The sequence below is a fragment of the Neovison vison genome, chromosome 6 (assembly GCF_020171115.1).
Source record: "Neovison vison isolate M4711 chromosome 6, ASM_NN_V1, whole genome shotgun sequence".
NCBI classification, from domain to species: domain Eukaryota; kingdom Metazoa; phylum Chordata; class Mammalia; order Carnivora; family Mustelidae; genus Neogale; species Neogale vison.
Window position 1 is genome coordinate 209228150 of NC_058096.1, and position 22651 is coordinate 209250800.

Below are 22651 nucleotides of genomic sequence, written 5' to 3' on the forward strand. Positions count from 1 at the left end.
CTGTTTCCCTTATCCCCTTTCGGATAAGGGAAGAGGTTACATACAAGCCAAGTGGAGCTTAACTCAGAGTAGCTCAGAAGAGCCCTCAACAACAGAGAAGGCTGTTGGATCTGGGACGGATGATGGAGCGAGGCATGGAGACCCCGATGCCAACCATGTGCCTTACTCCCACAATAGACATCTAGAAGCGCTTCAAACAGGAAGTATTTGTTTGCATGCCTATGAGTGTCTAGCGTTCTTGTGGACTCAAAGAGATGGGAATCTGAAAACACACCTGCCTAAAAGGAGTTGAGGGTTTGCTGTAGCTGGAGAGCCCAGGCACTCGAACTAGCGCATAAACAAGACAGTGAAATAAAGTGCCCAATTGAGCCAGTGTGGTAATTAGACGTGAGGCCGACCTGTAATAAGGTGCTAATTGTGCAGGCCAGGCATCAAGGATGAGAGGCAAAGAGCTGCTATTAGCCACTAGCAGACAACAATGACATTACAGAGGCGGAATAAATCTGTCCCACCTAACCTTGGTTAATTAAAGCAGTAAAAGCCAGTTACAGAAGAGCTTGGGGCAACGCAGAGTCCATGGTGCTGAAGTTGCAGGGATTTCTTAAAAGACCAGCAGGGGAACATCTTCCCAGGCTCAAAGAGAGGCAGCCAAGTGCCAGACCTTTACCTTTGCATTTTCACAATTAGCCCAAAACTGCAGAAAAGCAAATGCGAGTAACTTATTTTCCCTATGGATCTGTTTCCTTTAAACATTTTGATTTTCCTGCCAGTGCGGTGTCTGAAGAAACACTCGATATAAATAACCTGTCAGTCATGCAGGCAGGTCTGTGGCTGTGTTGCTTTTCCAGAAATTACAACTCTTAATTACAGTGGCAGAAAAACTGATAGGACTCCATCGGTAAAGCTTATTCTCATACAGAGGAATGGTCTTCGTGTGTGTTTCCTTTTGAGAAGGTAGCAGAGTGCTTCTCACATCTTTCATTAGGGCATGTTTGAACAAAGGGTGGGAGGGGTCACATATTCTGATTAGCAAGTCTGGAAATACTTAAACACGCATACCCATGCTAATAGCCCCAGAATCTGGATAGAAATGGAGGAGTGAAGTCAGGATATTGACCTGCTTGGGGGGAAGGGGAGAAGCAAATGCCATGCTGCCTCTAGTTTCTTCTTGTGTGTGCATGTTTTTAATCACTTGCTTTCCTCTTTGGAAGCAGATTTCCAGAGACAAATGGCCAGGTTATTCCTGGCTCTCAACTGTGAAGGTAAGAAGGCTTCAGTCCCCTGTCCCCCCTGATTCAGTTATCCATCCAAAAAATGCCAGGAAATACCAGGAAAACTCCATCTTTTCATAGTCTCCTCCAAACTGTAAGCTTCCTGGTATGTAGAAACTTGACAGTTGAACTCTGGGTGTTTCTGGGCTACCTGAGACAGGAATTTCTCCTGGTCAAGGTCTGTGGGGACAGAATTTCTTTGGGTGGGATATGTATCTCACCTTAGAAAAATAAGCCTAGTGGGACAGATGCAATTCTGGCCACAGTTCTGTTGCAGCAACTTCTGACGTGGCTATGGACAACGCGTACATTTCTAAACTGAAAAATAGCAGCAAAAAAATCTAGAAAGGCAAGATGATTAGGAAGATAATGCTCTTTCGGTCCAAAGACTACTGGGTGCCTATCCCCGTGATCTGGGCTTTGCCACAGATCATTTTTTTGTGATTTTTTAAGAGCAAATCTCTTAACTGTTCTAAGCCTCATCTTATCCTAAAATGTGTATCTTACCAAGATGGTAAAGCTCAGAACCAATAACGGATACACGTCCTGCTTCACGTTTAAAGATTTCTCTCCCTTACCACTTTTGTAATATTTGGTGCATTTTGGTAGTGCTTTTTCCACTCCGAAAAAAAAAAATCAAGTGAATTAACAAAAGGAAATGATAATTGTTTAGAAAACTGAGCATGTCAGGAAAATGGCTAACAGTTATTGGTGAATTTCTTTCTGTATATGAAGAAAGAACAGGGAAAGGAAGTTAAGGGATGCTTTTGGTAAACATATAAAAATCCAAGAAATTAACAAAATATTGAATTTGTTCCTGAGAACAGAGGATTCAGAATCTTAACCCTGCAGGGGATTTTGGCACACAGCTCAGTCTTCCCTTGTTTTAGAGGTGAGGCCACTGAGACCCAGGGAGGGCAACTCTTTGGCCAGAAATCAGGTGGTAGTGGCCGCAGGAAGGGGAGTAGAACTGTGATCTCCTGACCCTAAGCCAGTCTGTTTTAACTTAGCACTGGCCTCCCTTCTGTCTCCAAAGCCCTCGATAGATGCGAGAGCCTGTCCACGGGCCGTGGATGTGGACAGCCTGTTCTTGGTCCCAGTGTCTTCCCAAGGCTCCGCTCTGGTGTGGCACCTACGGGTGCAGGGATGAAAGGCATCAGCAGGGATCTAAAGCTGTATGGCTTCCCTTCTTGCTCCCAGTGCCACTGCAGTAACTGGTTCTCTTGCTCTCCCCTCGATCTTAGATCCTTCCATGGGCCTTCTGCTTTTAGTCCCTAAAAAAGCCAAGTGCTTGCCTGGGTGATGTCACAGTGGCTGCATGTCTGCCCATGGCACAATGTGGGGGCAGGTGCCATTTTCAGCACCTCGGGTGGGACCCTTTGCCTGTTGGTCTCTGCCTAGCATGGGTGGGCACTCTCTCCGAAAAAGCAGCGTGCTGGAACTTAGCCCCCCAAGAAGCATTCGCCAACAGAAGCAGATTTTAGGGACTCAGTCCTAGGGTGACTGTCCCCGCTGAAGTTTCACATACCTCCTGCTTCCTAGGTTAAGGCAGGATCAGTCCTTCCAAATGTTGGCTGGTGTTCAGCCAGGGCCCCACCTCAGAGGACAGAATGCTTAAGTTCAGGCCTGTGGCCTGTGAGCGCTGCCACGCATGACCCATCCACTAGCACCATCTCCACATAACCATGTGTGGGCAAGAGAGCCAAACAGTAAGTAACCCAAGGTCATGGCGGAGGCACCGGCCCACCTTTCCCTTTGTTTTCTGGTTACGGGGCAAAATTAGTGGTTGCAGTGAGGAGTAAAAAGCAGGCTCTGGAATGAGAGCAGCCTGGGGAATGTACCCTCTCCACCGCTTCTTTAGAGTATGAGCTTAGGCAGATCTCTCCATGCCTCAGTTTCCCTTCTCCAAAAGGGCATGGGAAAGCCAGGGTTTATATCTACAAGGAAGAGCAAAGAGAAGACGGGTCTAGCACACAGCCCAGTGTCTGTGGGGTAGTAGACACCTAGGAAGAATTGGGGCCCCTCTCTTAGATTCAGCATGCCCCCCACTGTGACAGGAGCCAGGCAGAAGGCCCAGCTGGGAATCTACCCTGCCAGAGGCCAGTGGACCTGATTAGGAGAGGCTCACATACTGTGAGAGTAACACAGTCATTGACAAGCAGTGTTGTTGAAGGCTGCTGGGTTGGTGATACATTGTTGCCCTTGGAAAGATTTTGTTGCTGGGTTGCAGACTTCTGGAATGTAGGGAGATGGCTGCACAAGCCTGGGGCAAGTACGGTCTGATAAACTGGGAGGGGGGGTGTAAGTCACCTCTCTAACCGATTTATGGACCTTCAGCTCACTCCTAGAGCTTCCTTTCTTTACTCATCTAGTTTGGATGAGGGCAGGTAAACCTTGCTAATCTCTTTCTCAAAGGCTGAGTGTTTCAGGCCTTGCATGTGTAAGGTAGTCCGCCGGTCGGTTCGGTGTTGAGATCCGTTGAAGAGTCAGCTGCCAGAAGTTAGTCAAATAGCACAGAGAAGAAAGAAAAAAAAAATTTTTTTAAAGAACAGGTACAGTAGGCTTCCAGGAGCTAGTGGAAGGAATGTCTGTTTAGAGTCCATTTCTTGGGTTTTTTTTTTTTTTCAAAAAAAGTCACAAATCTTAGAGATCTAGTCGTTCCCATTCACTTTAGAGATGAAGCCAACAAAGCGAAGCTGAAGTGACTTTTCTTGGGGTCCGCGAACTGTGTGAGGGAGATGGAAGCAGAACTTGTGTTTCCTGCTTGGTCATTCCTCCCCTCCCCCTCTGGGAAAAGAAAGAAAGTCACGTGCTGTGCTCAGACTGTGGTCTATGGTGGCAGGCAGAGCTGGTTTTGAGTCCTGGCCTTACCACTCCCTTGCTCTGTATGAGCTCGGGAATATTACCCAAGACTTCTGCATCTCACTGGGTTGAGGTGTAAGAAGGTTGAGGTGCTGGATTTTTGTAAGAATTACAATGAACTGCATTATCTAAGTCCTCAGTCATCATAGGCATTTGGTTCATGTTGGTGCCCATCTCCATTCCCGGAGACAGCACTGCGTGTTTTGTCTAAAACTTTTAGACAGAGTCTCAGACAGATTTGGATTTCTTCATCTATGGAACAGAAGGAGTTTGGCTCAGATCTAATAGATGGTCTTGAAGGTTTCTTCCAGCTCTAAAATTCTGACCCAGATGGTGATTTTTTTTTTTTAACCAGTTCATGGTACACATGCTCCTGTTTTAAAGTCTCATTAATTTTCCTCATTGTTAAAACGTATCATAAAGTACACCTATAAAAGGGGAAAATAGACTGTGTTACCCAAACAAGTGTAGTTTCTACGGATCCCCAATGTTTGTGACCTGTATTATGGCATCCTCCATGTGGATGTGATGTAGGAAAGATGTTAGGGTTCCAAGCCGAGGGCCAAGAGAAAATTCTAAGACGTCTTTGGTGCAAACAGGTGGTTTTATTTAAAGCAAGGGGACAGACCATGGGCAGAAAGAGCCGCCCCAGGGTCATGAGGAGTGGCCCATCATATACTTTCAAGGTGGGAGGTGGTTAGGGATAGTGTAAACCTCCCAGGTATTTTGGAAACAAGGTTTCCAGGCTCCTGGGGGCCTAGCTATTGTTAGGAGAGGTCGTTTATTGCTGTTTAGTAGAAACTCACTCTCCAGACCCTTCAGATGTGTATGGGTGGGTCATATGCTTGGGATGATTGCCAACATGTATCTGATAAAGGAAGTTTCCAAGAGGATTTTTATGTTAAAGTAAACTTACAGAATGCTGGGGATTGGGCTAAGATCAAGATGCCTTTTGCGCTTCGCAGAGTATCAATATTGAGGCAGTTGAGTCCCTGGAGGAAGGTCACTCTGCCTGTTTCAAGGACTTGTCAGGGGACTGTAAGTGGTAAGGAATTAATAATTCCTATTCTGCCTTTGTGTCCCGTATCAGGTGTGTATTTTTTTTTTTTTAAGTAGATTTAGAAAGTCAGGAGGTGGTGATCTGGCCACTTGTAGTACAATAGTCCATTGTGATAAGTAAGATAACTGTTAGCATCCATTCGCTGTCCAAATCCCAGACTTCATTCTGAAATGGGGGCCGAGTATTAAGAAGTCTGAGTGTGCACATGAGTCTGTTTTATACGAAGGTTAGGAGGCCAGAAGGAAAATTTAACTTACGACCCCTGTCTGGTCTTCTCAGTGAACCTTATTGATTATAGGGTTTGGTTTGGGAGTGTGATGTTTTACTTTTTTACTTTTTTTTTAGTGTTTGTTTTTTTTGTTTGTTTTAAGAGTTTATTTATTTACTTGACAGACAGAGATCACAAGTAGGCAGAGAAGCAGGCAGAGAGAGAGGAGGAAGCAGGCTCTCTGGATGCAGGGCGTGATCCCAGGATCCTGGGATCATGACCTGAGCCGAAGGCAGAGGCTTTAACACACTGAGCCACCCAGTGCCCCTTTTTTTAGTGTTTTATTGAAGGCTGAGTATGTCAGAAGACAAGAGACAGGCAGAGCAGGACAGGATCTTCCCGCAGAGGGTGGTGTAGACTTGTCGGTAAAGATTTTCTAGAACAGGCCAGGGCATTCTGCCTGCCTGGACGCCTTCCTTGGCTGGCAGGTTGTGATGCAGATGATAAGGCACCTTTCCTTTGAACCACACCCTTACCTTTTAGAAGAGAAAGTTCAGTGACTCATTCTTTTTTTTTTTTAATGAAATATTTCAAACATAGTATTCATGGTTCATTCTTTCTTTCTCTGAAAACCCTCTAAAAATGCGTATAAAATTTACAATCCTTTTGGATCCCTACACAAATTAAATTAAGAGAATTGTAACTCAGATAAATTGGTTTTCTCCTTCAGATACCTTCCTAAGCTTCTAGGACATGGACCATTCATTTATCTTTGAAGTTGTAGTGCTGCCTTTTGAATGCTTTTAAGTCTATCGCTCTGCAATGTGAGAAGTTCTAAAAGTGGCAAACATTGTATTTTTGAGACAGTAGGATTTAAACCATAGAAGGTTATTTTTTTTCTTTTATTCTTATTTCTTTTCAGTGCTCCAGAATTCATTGTTTATGCACCACACCCAGTGCTCCATGCAATATGTGCCCTCCATAATACCCAACCACTGGGCTCACCCAACCCCCCATCCTTCTCCCTTCCAGAACCCTCAGTTTGTTTCTCAGAGCCCACAGTCTCTCAGGGTTCATGCCCCCTCCAATTTCCCCCAACTCACTTCTCCTCTCCATCTCCCCGTCTCCTCTGTTAAACCATAGAAGGTTATTGATATACTCGTTAAGATGAATTTCAATTGAGAAAAAGGATGCAAGTACCAGAAAAGATGCTGCCTTCTTTCAGGGGACCTTTTAAGTGATTGTATATGGGTAGACTGAGTTCTTTAACCATAGTAAAAATTAGCTTAGGTGAGAATTCAACGTTTAGGGCAAGTTCAAGAAGATACCAGATGCCCTTCCCACCACCCCGCCCCTAACAGCAATTCAACACAATACCGATGGTGACCTATGTTAAAAGCCTCCGATTTAAGGGTTTCTACTGCCTTGCTGAGGTTCATGACGTCGGCTAAGGAGTTAATGAAATTGAGTTGAACTATAGATGAACAATACGCTCTTCCTAGTACGGAGGGACCCAGAAAGTTGAATCCTTAAAAGAAATTATTTTGGAGTATTTGGATGACCCTTCTCTCTAAGTCAAGGGAAAATAATGCTTGTTTTGAGTTTATTCAGCCCGTCTGTAAACAGATACTTCATACAGGTTGAGTGTGTTAATGCTACTTTAATCTGTACAGTCCCCAAAACCTACTTCTGTGCTATGTGTGAATGCGTGTGTGGATGTGAGAATGTGAGGGGTGTGGTGTCTCAGGAAAGTAATCCTCAGAAAGTACTTTGAGAAGCTTTTACGGATTTTAGATCTAGCTGAACTAATCCCGGCCTTCGGCCTTAGGGATAACATCTTATCTCATGAAAGTCAGTGAAGTTGGCAGTCTGAGATCGGTGGTTCCTGGGACACTTGTTGGATGGACAGCTTGGGTGGGGGAGGGGGTTCTAATACATCGAATACAGAACTTGTATGTTTTATGGGATGGCTTTGACCCTTGCGCATAAAGCCTGGGCTTTGGGTCAGTTTTGTTAGGGCAGGTGATGGATTTATAAGAATTTGCCCCTCATTCAACAAATGATGAGTAACTATAGGTACTGCATCTGGACCCTTGCTATCACCAATGGCCAGCACTTGGCTGGGCATCCAGCCTAGCCAACCTGCTGATGGGCCACAGTGGGATGGAACTTGGAGCTTTATGGTAGCGTCGCCCTTTCATACCCCTTTGTATTGCTCAGCCGTGGATAGGCAGCATGGAAATTGAGTCACGAGTGCATACCACAGAGCCAGCCCCATACCCCACATCCTGGGCTTATAGGACCACAGACTGCATTTCACTGGATACATTTGTGTCCACCTGTCTGGGTTACTGGAAGAGCACACTTGTGGTCAGGTGTGATGAAGCATGTGAGTTAATAGATCTGGAGGCAATTCTAGGGGGGTTTTGTTTTTGCTTTTGTTTTAGAAAATGATCACTACTTTCAGTCACTTCTCAGTTTTTTGCTTCTGAAACTCTAGAGGGGAGTACTACATGATTTCCTTAGAATTCCCACCTGCTGGGATAGCCCAGAGCTCAGAAGGTCATTCTGACACCACACTGCATGCTCCTTATCATCTGGTTGGCTCAGAGAGCTCCAGAACTCCTCCCGTACCAAGAATCCTCCTATGACTTCCTTACCCCCAGGGCTTAGTCCCTTCACCTTTGTGGGCCTCACTGTGCTCCTCTGCAGGTAAAAGAATAATGACTTTGGGCATGGATTAGTCACATATGAAAAAGCCAACTTTTTTTTTTTTTTATATTTTATTTATTTATTTGACAGAGATAGACAGTGAGAGAGGGAAAACAAGCAAGGGGAGTGGGAGAGGGAGAAGCAGGCTTCCCACTGAGCAGGGAGCCCAGTGTGGGACTCGATCCCAGAACCCTGGGATCATGACCTGAGCCGAAGGCAGACACTTAATGACTGAGCCAACCAGACATCCCAAAGCCAACTCTTCTTAATGCCCTAGAACTGTTGGCCAAAACAGTACGACATAGATAACTATAATTAAATTTGCCAAGCGATCATTGTTTTCAATCTATCTTTGGAAACAAAACGGAAGAGGAACAGAAAACCCAGTTCCACCCAGCTGGAACTCTGGCCTGTTGCCTCAGTGTCTCCCCAGCTTGTTGGCCTCTGGTGGACTCCAAGCCCTCCCGTGTGTCTCATCTTGTCCTGTCTATCAGTGCCAGAGCAATCATACCATAGCATGATTACGGCCCAACTAGTTTCCTCAGAGACTGGGGTGCCTCCCTGGTACCTCCAGGGTGAAGTCCCAACTCACCTCGAAGGTCAAGGCCTTGTAAAACATAGGCTTCATAACATAACACTACCTTAAACTTCATTTCCACTTAGCACCCCCCCCACCTCCTGTTCCCAACACAACCTGTATATGCGCGTACTCATGCACACAGCCCTGGGCATCCGGCCCCCACAAACTGTGTCACCACTCTCCCTGCCTTTGAGTGGAACACTTCACCTCGCTCCGTGCCCTGCTCAGATCCTCTCCCTTTAAATGCCCTGGCCATTAGGAAGTCAATTGATCTCACTTCTGGACTTTGGGAGGTTTTGGGGGGTGGTGGGGGCATTACTGTTTGTCTCTCCTTTGTGCTGTTCATTAGAAACCTATATGTTAGGGTCATTGTGGGATAGGTCTGATTTCTGCATCCATTCACTCAAGAAATCAAGATGTGAGCACATACTCCTGCCAGATACCAGGCTCCAAGGCCAAGCAAAATGGGACTTGCCGGTTAGTAGAACAAAGCAAGTAAGACTAGTCTGAGCAGATTGGGAGCTGGCAGAGGGGAACAACAGGGCCTGTACTGGGCAGCGCACACGCATTCCCTTGTGAGAGAGCCCCCCCGCACAGTTCCTTACACTTAGTGGGTGCTCCGGAAGTATGTTTTTGAATTGAACTGAACTGAACACGGGAGAATTTAGAGGGTCAACAGGGCAAGGGAATGGGGTGAGAGGTGTGGGACGCAGGGAGGACTGGAGAAGGCTGCCCCTCTCGGGGTGTGAGCTGGTGGGCAGAATTCAAGGTCCCCGGACCCACCAGCCTCCTTGTATGCACAACCCAGAGGCCTGAGCAAACAGTACTGCCCAACGCCTCAGGCAAGGGACTCGTGGGGAGTCGGACGTAGGCAAAGAGCCACTCCTCAACCCCAGTGACTGGAGTTTCCCTAATTCAAAATAGAAAAGGGGAAAAAAGTCAACATTTGCTTCTCCTAATGTGGTCATTAGGGGCAGAGTGAAGGGAAGGTGCACTGTTTGTTCAAGGTGAGGTTTTCCCCATACTTGTCAGATTTCCAGTTAGCTAATTTAAGGAACAGATCCTTATTGGAAAGCTACTTCCATTGCTCGAGTGGCCTTGGAGTTAAGCAAACTCTTTATCCCAGTGTGCCTTGATTGGTTTTGAGCAGGGTATTTTGAAACTCTGAAGTGTGGGTTGGAATGTGAACTTGAGTTCAGTGCTTGGTGTCTGACTCTGCCGAGGGTGCCCTTGTCTGAGTGCTGGCCTGGATCACAGGTTCCCCCTCACCAGTGAGGGGAGAACAGAGCTCCTCTATACACTCTTTGGTCCCACATTGTTTGAAGATGGAACATTCTGGTTGCTTAGATAAGAGTCACAGTCCACTTACTTCACAGTCCTACTTGGTGCTTCCTCCACCATCTAGGATATGTCCATACCCATGAAAGGAAGCAGACAGGGCCTCCAAAGGTGGGCCTGGAATCACAACGCTCTGGCATTGTACTCAAGCATTTGTGTAACGACCGCACAGTAAATAGCTGCTGTGTGCCAGGCCCTGGGCTAATGAAAAGACAGGGCTTCCAGCCCACAGGAACCTTATGCCGGGAGAGCATAGCAGGTGTTCCCTAAAGGCCTATTACCTAAAATGAGTATCCTTCTTTTACAAACAAATAAAACTGAACCAGGTTTAGTTTTATTTGTTTTCCAGCCCACAGCCAATTAGTGGTCATAAATGGAGAGTTTGTCAGGGGGATTGGTAACTGTAGACACAGAAATGATAGTAGCCAGGAATGGAAGAGGAAGACAAAGAACGAGACAAAGGAGATGTTGGAATTGGAATTCTAGTAGTCTGAACAGGCCAGCTGGTGTGAGGCCAAGAGCTCAGCGAGTCTCCACGACTCCCGAGGACATCATTCCCTGACCCACTCCAGTAACTGGTGTTCCGGTGATAACTAAATCATTCCAAAGAAATGAATGGCTATTGTACTTAAGACAGGAGCAGGTATAGTATCTTTTGCTTTGGTCTGTTTTTATTTTACTTCCATGTTTTGTTTTTCATTTCCACCTTAACCATCCTAATGGTTAAAATGCGTATCTGCTGAGGAACAAGCCACAGTTACTGGGAAATTTACTTACGTGGAAGGGTCTGTTCCTCACGTTATTGCCATGTGTACAATCAAGAATGAGTAATTGACGAGAGGATACAGTCAGCTGGTCTGAATATACTAGGAGCCTAATGAAATCACTGGAAATACCTACGCAGGAGCAGTGCTCTGAAATTTATTTTCAGCGATGGTCCATTTCAGAAAACCACACAGAACCCTTTGATGGAGTACCCAGGTTTCAGGGAGATGACCGTGGGGCTGTAGATGACAGGAGGTTATGCGGCCACAGACATGGGTGGGGCGGGGTGCGTTGTAACCACCCATCTCTGTCGCACTGAGCTGTTCTGGAGGGAAAGCTGGAGCCAAGACAGATCTCACTTACCTGGTGGATAACAGCCACCTCGAACTGTGGGTCAGCGAACTTCTGTATAAAGCTAGAGAGTGGGGCGCCTGGCTGGCTCAGTCAGTGGAGCAGGCGACTCCTGATCTCAGGGTCATGAGTTTGAACCCCACGTTGGGTGTAGAGATTACTTCAATTAAAAAAAAATAAATCTTAAAGGAAAAAACACTAGAGACTAAGTAGGCTTTTTAGGCTTGCTGGTCCTAGGGCCTCAGCAGAACAGTTCAGCTATGCCATTGTAATGCAAAAAGCAGACAGAGCCCATAGGTCTTTGAATCTCAGGAGTCTTGGAATCTCATGACCGAGGTCCAGGGAAACTATATGGTTAGTACACACAGACCTGTATGGCAGCAGGAGAACCTACGGGAATGCTTGCCTGTGGAAGTTGTCAAAATGCTGAGCTTTCATCAGCTCTGGAATCACTGTAGGATTTCATGGGATTTCAGCTTTTCATTTGTTGGCTTTTGGTTGAACAGAGCTTAGGATGTTAGACTCTGCTGGGCCCGGGTCCAGTCACAGACACCCTTGTCTCCAGGCTCCTGCTGTCCTTCCATTCGGTGCCTCACAAGGGTATCCGTGTATCCTTCAGGCCTCTAGGTTGTTGCCAGCGGCACCAATTGCCGTTGTCTTGTGGCGAGCACAAAATTGCTTGATTCGAAGACTCTGGTTGACTGCCTGTGGGAAACCATTGCTTTTCCTCTACTTGGGGTGGTTATTCCATACGTCATGACTCCTTGTCCCTTGGCTTCCAGCACAGTGTACCCAGCGTGTGATAGTCACGCTCTTTGTGGAGTCATACTGCCTTTCAGCCATTCATTCTCCGCGATCCTGGGGAGGGGAGGCCCCAGCCTTGTTCTTTCATTATTAGCCTCTGCAACTGTGGCCCCCGAGTGTCCGTCATTTTGAGGAGCGGTGACTGCTTTGCCCACTCAGCTTTCTGGACACGTCCTGCCTCGTCGTGATTACAGCGTATTCAGTCCAGAGGCTCGCTCCATGCTGGGGCTGAGGCAGGGGAGGAAGAAGGCCAAAGGGTGAGGAAAGCCCGGCACAACCACTGAAGGTTTGCTCATGCCCTGTAGAGCCCCAGCCTCCAGAAGAAGACACAGAGCCAGTGCCTCCTGTGAATGGTTTCCGCTGCTACGAAGTACCTGGAGTCTCGGGCCCAAAGATATCACTTGCGGCGCCAGAGACCGCACCGGTGGCCTCTCTGTGGCGCCTGCATCTGGGGCGAGCCTGCCACCGGCGCAGTTACTGAGTGAGAAACCGGCCTGGTGATGCAACGGGCCGCCACACACTCCATAAGGAATCAGAGGAGGGAAATGTGTACTTGCTGCGTCTTGCGGCACACGCTGTGGACAGATCGACTTTATTATCGATCCTGAGTTATTTCATTAAATAATGTCTCCAGAGACACAGGCTGCAGCTGTTGGGAAGAAGGGGCGTGTTGCTCAGCCCTTGTTTTGGAAGGAACGGCTCTCTTTCCTAGAGAGGATGTGCCACGTGTGTGGGGCCCATGGTGTGTGGGCCCTTAGGGTCTGCGGCGTTCGTCAGGAGCACCTGCAGCTCCCTTGGGCCTCACACCAGCCCTGGGGGTGGGGGTGCTAGGGCTGCAAGGGGGTGTCTCCGCAGGTGAGGACACGAAGGCTCACAACGCCTCACAGTCAGGTGGAGGAACACCTTGGGACGCATTGTCCAACGTTCTGCACTTGACCCCATCACCTGCGAGGAGGGCAGGACTCAGGGAGTCTCTGATTGCTGGAAAATCAGCTCTTTGGGTCATAGGACTGAAAAACCTGGTTGGTTTCAAGAACCTTCCCTCTCCGGGTGATTGTTTTGCCTTTACCATTAGCTAATGCAGTAGTAAGTGAGAACGTCTTCATGGTTGCTGCTTAGCCCTGGTCCTGGGTCACCAGGCCCTTTCCTCCTCATCCTCCCTGTTAACCCCAGACAGCCTTCAACACCAGCCTCTGGGTTTGTCTTTGGCACAGAGGCAGCAGTGTTCACGCTGAAGAGAGTTTTCCCAGAGGGTTTGGTGCTCTGTGCCCCATCTTGTCTTTTAAGTCACAACTGGAACATGTTTTTTGACACCGTCCTCCCAGTAGATCCGATCCCTTGTAAACAGAGAGATGTGAGTTCTAGCCCCACTTCTGAGTTGGTGTCTTGTGTGTGAAGCTACAGCTCCAGCTGACCTTGGGGGAGGCATTTGCCCTTGGAAGGCTCCCTTTACATATCTGTCATGTGAGGGCTTTGGGCAAGGTGGCCCTATTTCGCAAAGGCTAAGTTAACTCTCGGAAGGAAGGAAGGAAGAGAACTTACTTTTCTTTCCTTTTCTTTTCTTTTCTTTTTTTTTTTTTTTAAGTAAACTCTACACCCAATGTGGGGCTCAAACTCATGACCCCAAGATTAAGAGTCACGTGTTCTTCCAACTAAGCCAGCCAGGTGTCCCAAGAGTTCACATTTTATTTTTTATTATTTCTTTATTTGAGAGAGAGCAAGCTTGAGTTGGAGGGGGAAGGGGCAGAGGGAGAGGAAGAAGGCTTCCCACTGAGCAGAGAGCCCAATGCGGGGCTTGATCCCAGGACCCTGGGATCATGACCTGAGCCAAAGGCAGACGCCTAACCCACTGAGCCACGCTCATGGCTGAGTTCCCACTGAGTCCCTCATGGCTTACTTTAGAAAGATGATTTCATCAAGTCTCCTTGATAACAAGACACCACCAATTTTCTGGGTCCTTTCTTCTCTCTTCCAGATGCCAGTATGGACAGAATAGCTTATGATGCTTCTCCCCACCCACCACTTCCGAGACATTGAGCGGAAGCCAGAATACCTCCAGCCAGAGAAGTGTGTCCCACCTCCCCACCCCGGTCCTGTGGGAACCATGTGGTTTATCCGCGACGGCTGTGGCATTGCCTGTGCCATTGTCACCTGGTTTCTGGTCCTCTATGCGGAGTTTGTGGTCCTCTTTGTCATGCTGATTCCATCCCGAGACTACGTGTACAGCATCATCAACGGAATCGTGTTCAACTTGCTGGCCTTCTTGGCCCTGGCTTCCCATTGCCGGGCCATGCTGACGGACCCCGTGAGTATGTCTGGGCCTGTTTTAACCAGCCCACACTCTCCTCCTCTGGCCCTGGCATGGCCACAGCCTGCATGTTCCCCCGGACCTTGGGAGTGTCGAGAACAGGAGGGCCAGGGCTGGGGTGGGAGAGTGAACTCAGGCTCCCCGAGGGGACACCATCTGTGCCACACCCTCTCCGTCTTGGTAGGAGGATCCTGTATGTACACTGGTGTATGCATGCATGGAGCCTGCTACAGGAGGGGTTTGGCCCACGGGGATACCTAGCCTCTCGTCTGTTCAAAAGGCACGGTCAGATAACCATGGAGACTGGGGACAGATTAGCAGAGTGGAAAGCATGGTGGGGGCGGGGGGGCAGTGGGTCAGGGCAGGGCTTCCCAGGGAAGCCAGGACTGCAGCGAGGTATTCTGGAAATTAAAGCCATATCCAATTCCAGGAACCTGCACAGAAACGGCCTTCACTTTGGGCAAGGCTCATCTTTTCCGGAAAAGCTGGACCAGCCTGTTTCAGGCGGCAGCAAGTGCCTCTTGGTGCATATCTGTGGGTAAAGCGGTGGTGTTCTGCCTGATGCCTTAGATAAATATAGTAGGCTTTGCCAGGGGCTGTTTGGGATCATGCACCCCAGTAGTAAGCTCTCCGTTCCCGGTCATTGTCTCCCATGGGAGAAGTGAGAGTGCGTGATTTGATGAAGACCTCCTGTGGCTCTGTTTGTTTGAGTGCATAGGACAAGTATGTTTAAATTAAGAGGGGGAAAGTCCCGCTACGGGCCGTGGCATTGGCCACCCGGACCCTGTTTCTGTGAGCCCCAGGGAGAGCAAAACAGAGACTCTGGATCCTGCTCATTCCCTCCTCGACGGGCTCCATTTCCTGCCGGTTCAGGCAGTGAGTTGTTAATCCATCCCGAGAGAGAGCCACTTTCCTGGCTCTAGTCCACCTCAGCAGCCCGTCCAGATAGTACCTCTTCTCCTGCACATGCTGGCACCATTAATGGGGTCCTCGATCAGCCAGGCCCTGAAGGACCAGATGTACAGCCGCCCCTCCCCCGACTCTCTGAAAAGGAGAGCGCTCCTTTGAAACCTTTCCTAAGCCATAAACGGCAACTAGCAAAGAAGAAATTCACATTTTGTAAAAGCAAACATCCTCTTCAGATGTCTTTCTGTTGGCTGAAACGGATACTGAAGTGGGTCTTTCGTCAAAGCAAAGTGATGGAACATGAACATCAGGGACAAGGGGGACCCACACATGGTTCCAAGCGGTGTGCCCTCTGTCTGGAGAAGACAGGTGAGGCCAGCCAGTGCAGCAGAGGCTGTGGCAGGGGCAAGCCCGGGTTGCTGGGGCAAAACAAGGGAGGGGGCATGAACCGTGTAGACGACAAGGACGGCTGCTGGCTGGCACGGCCGGCCTGTTGTTGCGAGAGCAGTGTCTGTTGGCAGAGGAAGTGGCGGGCGGTGGGCCAGGAAGACGCTGACGGTGGGCCAGGCGGAGAGAGCGGCGGGCACACAGGCGTGTGGCCCCTCAAGGCACCCGGGAGCTGCGTGGAATGGTGGGACCTAAGGAGGAGAATGGGTTTGGGTGGCAGTTGGATGAGGAGAGGCGGTCTAGAGTCCCCAAGGATTTTGAGTAAAAGAGTGTCATTTTATGGGGATCATGCTGGCAGTCCTGAGGAAGAGCCCTGGGGGCCCTGATGGGTGGGACAAAGTGAATGGTGTGTTCATTGACGGCCTTCGCCATGAGAGGGCCTTTCCGGACAATGGCGACAGCTGTGAGCAAGACAAACCAGAATCCCTGCCTCCTTGGAGCTCATGCCTTAGCACAGAGGGTCAGACAGCAAAGACGTGAGCCAATGAACAAGGTGATTTCAAACATCAATAAGTATTTTATGGACAGTCGGAGAGTGTGATCGGGTGATATGGTGGTGACTTTTCTGGGGCGCAGGGGAGGCCTATCTTAGGGATCTGAGAAGGGCAATGAGCGGAGCCCTTGAAGTTGAGGCCTAAATGGCATGGAGCTGTGAGTCAGGCCAATGAAGCCCTGAAGGCACAGCCTTCCGGGAAGGGGAGAGAGTAGGTGCAAAGGCCCAGAGGTGGGCACCCACTTGGCATCTTTGGGGAACAAGACTAAAACCAGGGTGATTGCCACATGGTGAGCGGGAGCAAGAGGAGCTGGAAGAAGTAGCTAGGACGGCAGAAGCCGGATCGTGCAGGGCCTCGAGGGCCTCATGAGAGCTTGGCTCTTCATTCTCACGCAGTGGGAAGCCATCGAAGAGGCATGACATTACCTGATTTTTTTTCTTTTTTTTAAATTTATTTATTTGACAGAGATCACAAGTAGGCAGAGAGGCAGGCAGAGAGAGAGGAGGGGAAGCAGGCTTCCCGCCGAGCAGAGAGCCCGATGCGGGGCTTGATCCCAGGACCCTGAGATCATGACCTGAGCCGAAGGCAGAGGCTCAACCCACTGAGCCACCCAGGCGCCCCCATGACCTGATTTTTTTTTTTTTTTAAAGATTTTACTTATTTATTTGACAGAGAGAAATCACAAGTAGACGGAGAGGCAGGCAGAGAGAGAGAGGGAAGCAGGCTCCCTGCTGAGCAGAGAGCCCGATGCGGGACTCGATCCCAGGACCCTGAGATCATGACCTGAGCCGAAGGCAGCGGCTTAACCCACTGAGCCACCCAGGCGCCCCCCATGACCTGATTTTTAAAAAGACAGTGCCTTGTGCTTGCAGTGAGGGTTTGAGATGGAGCAGAGACCCAGGACTGGAGGGATGGCGGTGGTGCGCTCACGGCATGGTTGGTGGCTAAGACCACAGTGGGAGCAGTGAAGCTAGACAGAGCTGTTGGATTTGGAGTGTATTTTAAGCCACTAATTCTCAAACCTGGCTGCACACTAGAATCCCTTAGGGAGCTTTGAAGTAGTACAAATGTCTGGGCCCCATCCCCAGAGATTCTGCTCTGATTGGTTTGGGGCAGGGCCCTGGGTATTGGGGTGTTCTAAACTCCCAGGCGTCCTCTGTGTTCAGCAAGGTCTGAGAACCACTCTTCCGAAGGGCTGACAGAACGGAGAGGGACGGGAGGGTGTGCCTTCCAGCGTCTTGGCCTGAGCAACTAGGGCATGGCTTGTGCCGTTTATTAAATGGGAGAGTCAAGGAGAACGGATTTTGGAGGGAAATCAAGGCTTCTGTTCTGGCCAACTGTGTCTGTATTACACGTAAGCAGAGATGACTGGTGGGCAGTAGAGAGGCAGGTTTAGGGCTGGTGGAGGGTCGGGATCAGACAGCTTCGTGCGGCATCATTGGCGTCTAGAAGGCGCCTGAGTCAGGGAACTGGATGTCAGGAGGACGATGGTGGGAAGGCTCTGGCATGCCATTCCAGCTGCCTCGCACCACGCGTCCTTTTCCCCTATGTTGACTCGAGTGGCCTCTCGGGTCTCCTGCATTTGGATGATTTGGATGATTCTCACGGCTTCCCATCGCTAGTGAGTAAACCATAGACTGTACCCCAGACACCAGCCAGCTTCCCATTGGTGTGTTTTGCTGGTGGCCCCAAAGAAGACTGGGCCCCCAAATGAAGCATCTGTCAGATATCTAGCATTACTAGTAAGGGGAGCAACTCCAGACCTGTCCTAAAGGCATGCCCCTCCTCGGGCTCTCCAGCCACCTGTTTTTCCTCTTTCCCAGCACACTGATGTGTTATGCAAAATCCAGTTCTATGCAAAACCAAGCCCGTCCAGAGAGAGGTGGGAGGCCCTGGGGCAGCATGGGGAGCCTCGAACTCACACTGAAAACAGATCAAAGAGGTTCCTTATTAACAGTGCAGGATGGGTGTGTTTTTAGGAAGGTGCCAACTGAAGGTCCTAAGGAGATCCCTAGCAGGATTATAATGTTTTGTATCTCAGGAATTCATGTTGCCTATAGTTCTTCTCAAACTATCTCCGTGGGTTATAAACAACATATAACAGTGTATGCATTGTTTGTCATTTGGGTTTGTTAGTATTACTAGGCTATATTTAAAAAAAAAAAAGAATCTCTCCTAGTCTCCCCCACACAGTTGCTAGACCCCTTCCAGCTTTGAAATCTTACCGCGGTTGGACCATCAGAACAACTGTAATTGCCCACAGCTTTCTGGACCAGTTAGCAGTCATTCCCCCACTGCAGTGGGAAACTGATCTGTGCAGAGCTTGAGCAGGAAAGGGAAGAGGAAAATGGCTCACCAATGGAGATGAAGCTCCCATGGGAAGTGGGGGTCAAAGGGATGGGCCTGGAAGGAGAGGGAAGAGAGCCAAAGGGCCTCACTTGGGGGGCGGGGGTCTGGCCTAGAGGCGGCATGGTGTAGGCAGACCCCAAGGCAGACCATGGTCAGGTCTCCGGTGCACTCGCCTTGCTTACACTGAGGTTGTGTCATGTCAGGGAGTTCTCTGTATTCCCGAAACACCTCAGAGCTCTGGAGGGGGCTCTGACCGCCCAGAGGAGGCAGCCTCTTGAAAACAAACCAGGCTTGAAGACTCTTATCTTGGTACCCGTCTCCCTCCCACCCCCGCCCCAGCGTCACCACTGCTTCCTTTCCCTTTGCAGACACATTTTAATTCCTCATCCTGTGAGCTTCCTCAGGAATTTAAAATTTAAATCTGAAATTTTGAATCTAAAATTTAGATCTGGGACATCTCTGTCTCCCGGAAGCTGCTTAAAGCTGTGAGGCCTAGCTTATCCCGTTTTGCCCTGGCTGCCAGGAAGCTCAAAGCCAAGCCGCTGTGCAGTCGTAATAATCGTATAAACCCTTCTGATCACTTACTGACCAATCACTTACTAACTCATGACTGGAAATGATCCCAAATCTGAGATTTGACAAAAGGAGGCATATAAATCAATTTAACCACATTGTTAAGGAAAAGAAAATCCATCTGTCTGCCTGCCCCCACTCCCTCTCCATCTTGTGAACACCTTGCCCTACATGGACTTCACACGACAGTCTCAGACCACTGCAGGCCTCCGTCTCCGTTTTTCCTGCCAAAACTCATCCACGTGCAGCTGGCGTTCCCTTCTGGAGCCGCCGTGACCTCATCAGTTACAGGCTGTGCAGAGTCAGTTAGCAAGTATTTACTGGGGCCGGCAGCACGGCGGCATGGCAGCAGGCCCCCAGAACACAGAGGCGGGATGGCCCTGGGGCCTCCTGCAGGATGCCGGGCAAGAGGCCGGTGCTGGGTGCAGCCAGAGGTCCTAACCTGTTCCCCCAGGTCGGGTCAGTTGCCTCGGGGGTCACTCTCCCTCGTGCCAGGTAGCTTCTCGTCCCTGCCACTGAGCAACGGAGAAACACCAGCTGAACAGTCACTCTGGCTCCAGAGAGAGGAGAGTGACCCATCTGGGGATTACCTACTTCCCACCTTTCTGCCGAGGAGACAGGTGGCTGTGACCCGGGCCTGGGGCTGGTCGCTGTGTCCCTGGCAGAGCTGATTAAGGGAGGGTTTCTGCCCAGACAGCAGGTGCGCTCCACTCATTCCTCAATCCTGGAGCAGAGAGCCCGATGCTGGGCTTGATCCTAGGACCCTGGGATCATGACGCGAGCCAAAGGCAGACGCATAATGGCTGAGCCACCCTGGCACCCCCCCCGTTGCAGTCTTAATGTTAGCGTGCTGATAGAGTTGCTGGCAGGAGAATGATATTGTCACATCAAGGCAACTATAAAAAACCTCTTTATTCAGCATCTCATAAATATGTAAGTTGTCTTCTGATAGAGACGAGGGTTCTAGACTGGGATTTTCTGGGTCCAAATCCTGGTTCTGCCACCTGTTAGCCATATAATCTTGGGAAGTCACTTGATTTCTCTGCTTTAGTTACCTCATCCGTAAAATGGGAAATAACATAGTCTCTGCCTCATAGGTTTATTGGCAGAATTAACCAAGAGGATACAATAAAGCGCTTGGAACTATGCCTGGCATAGGAGCACTCAGATGTCTGTTGTATCATCGTTATCCTTCAGCTTGGGTTTATTGAAAACACACTCCTTGCCAGGCCCTGGGCCATGCGCTGGGCTGCAAATTGAAAGACATTGTCTCTGTCATCCAGGAATTTACAGCTGTGCACGATCAGTGTGTACTTAAATTATAGGTGTTACAAGACAAAAACAGGCCCAGGCGGCAAAGGCCAAGTGAGGGCTTCTGTCTTGGGTGCGGCCCAGGACCGTGAGGAAAAAGCAGAGGAAGATCCCAGGGTGAGTTTTGGTTCCAGCGCAAGAAGCAAGCAGGTGCCTGGCAGGTGGAGGGAGGGGCTGACATGGGGTCCCTGGGGGCCCAGGAGGAAGACTTGGAGGGCACAGTGCCTTTGGGAAACTGCAGGTAGTCCGCAGGGATGGGGAGGGGGGCAGCCCTGGATCAGTGGTCCAGGGCTGGCTTGAGGCAGCCCTGCACAGGCCTCACCCAGGAGCTCGGACGCTGGGCCCCAGAGGAGGCTCTGGGAAGCCTGGGAAGGTGCCCAGGCAGGGAGAATAACATGGCCGGATTCCCATTTTAGAAAGTTTACTCTGGAAAATAGTAAAGGAGAATGGACAGAGGTAGGAGATGCTCTAACATCTGGGGCGTGTGAGGATGGGTCAGAATGAAGACCATGACAGCAGCGTGGAGGGGAGGACGTGGGATTTGAGGCAGAGTTTGGGGCCAGTATGTAGGGCAGAGGGCTCAGAGAGCTGGGGATGGCTGCCGGATTTCTACACTGAATGCACAGTAACCGGATGTCCCACAGGCCAGGGAAGGAAGAGTAGAAGCAGGGGTTCAGGGAAAAAGGAACAGATTCAGTTCTTACATGATGAATTTGGAGGATTGGGTTTTTTGTTTTTGTTTTTGTTTTTGTTTTGTCTTTAAAGCCTCTTGAACAACCAGGTGGAGATGTCTGCAGCTTGAAAAGAGGCCTGAGTTAGAGCCCGGGCTTGAGCATCACCACTGGGGGTGACAGGGAGGACTGTCGGTGGCAGGGCATGGGGGAGGTGCAGAATGAGCAGGGAGAGGGCCGGAAGGGATCCCTGAGGAGCACTGGGGTCCAAGGTGGGCAGCATCCCAAGGGAAGGCAAGGGGCCCAGACCCAGAGGCAGGTGGACACCCAGAGGGAGCAGAGAAGCCACAGGAAAGAATGACAGAAGGGACTGGATGGTCACAGGAAATCCAAGGGAAATGAGGACTTAGGAACTGACCTTTGGGGTTGGTCGCGGGGAATTGCACAGTGACCTGGCGAGAGGTGTCCCTGGTATGGAGATGCCCAGTGCTGGAGAGCAGTGAACTATAGTAAGGGAGAGGTAGCAGAGACGGAAGTGCGCATGACCTCGGGAATCTCAGATGTGAGGGGAGGGAGAGCCCGGAGTGTGCACACAACACAGGCGAGAAACTTTGAGGTAAAAGTCTGTGGCCCCTGAAGACCAGGATTAGCTGGGACCCTCACCTTCCCAGCTGGTGGTTTACCCAAGCAGACTTGGTTTCTCTGAAATAGGAAAGGAACTGGGTAGGGGTCAAGGAAGGTACTGGAAGTTTGGACTAGCCACTGAGGGGAATGGTTGCCAGAACCGACTCACACCTCGCTGCCCCAGATTTAAAACAGATGCCACTATGGGGCCAAATGCATATTTTAGAAACATAGAAGCATTATGCACTTACAAATTCTTTAGTGTTTTCAGCTTGCTGTGCACAGAGAAAACACTGGAAGAATATCCTCCAGCATGTTAATTACACAGATCTACGGGTGGTGAAGTCAAAGGATGGGTTTTCCTTTTCAATTTCCTCATCTCTATATTTTTGTAAGTCACGAGCAAGGATTACTGTGGCAATGAGGAAAGAAGCATTTGCGACATTGTGGCCTGCCGGGCTGCAGTGGCACAGAAGCTTCAAGGCCTCCCCGCAAGATGCGTAAGAACGGGGGGTAGGCGGTGCTCCGTGGTGCCCGCGCGACAGCACTAGCAGGAACGTCTCAGCAGGGCTTCCGACTCCCTGCCGTCTGTCCAGAGCTGTACCGAACAAAATTCCTGACCGTGAACTAATAACAGGAAATTCTGAAATCTTTGGAGATAAGCAGAGAAGAGAATATGCTTTTTAGAAAGAGGAGGAAGGAAGGAGACAACAGACGTTTGAACCAGAGGCAGGGAAGGGCCCGTGGCACAGACTGGTCGGTCTCAGGGACTGGCCCAGCTGGTCTCTGGCTCAGAGACAGATTCACGAGGCGGATGGGTACACCGTTGCATGATGTCTTCCCTCGTGGTCTGGAACAGCAGGCAGTAGTGAGGATACCAAATGAGGGTTCCAGTGGCCCTTTGCAGTGTTGGGATTCCCTCTTGTAGCCTTTTCTGTGCAGCCTCCCAAGGTTTACAGCAAGTTCTGGTGGCTGGGACCCTAAAAATTGGATGTGGAGGGGGGACAACGTGGACCT

General features: G+C 49.7%; 1 protein-coding gene across 6 annotated transcripts in view; it reads left to right on the forward strand.

The window, feature by feature from the left end:
- ZDHHC3 (zinc finger DHHC-type palmitoyltransferase 3) overlaps positions 1-22651 on the forward strand; it is a 54841-nt gene that overhangs the window by 3324 nt on the left and 28866 nt on the right. For 5 of the 6 annotated variants that reach the window (XM_044253749.1, XM_044253747.1, XM_044253750.1 and 2 more), the window contains exon 2: positions 13927-14256. In XM_044253749.1, coding sequence (XP_044109684.1) covers positions 13951-14256 — 306 coding nt within the window. In that variant the 5' untranslated portion in view covers positions 13927-13950. Of the gene's footprint in view, positions 1-10593; positions 10675-13926; positions 14257-22651 lie in introns of those variants that run through there. The other variant, XM_044253748.1, reaches the window with a different exon arrangement.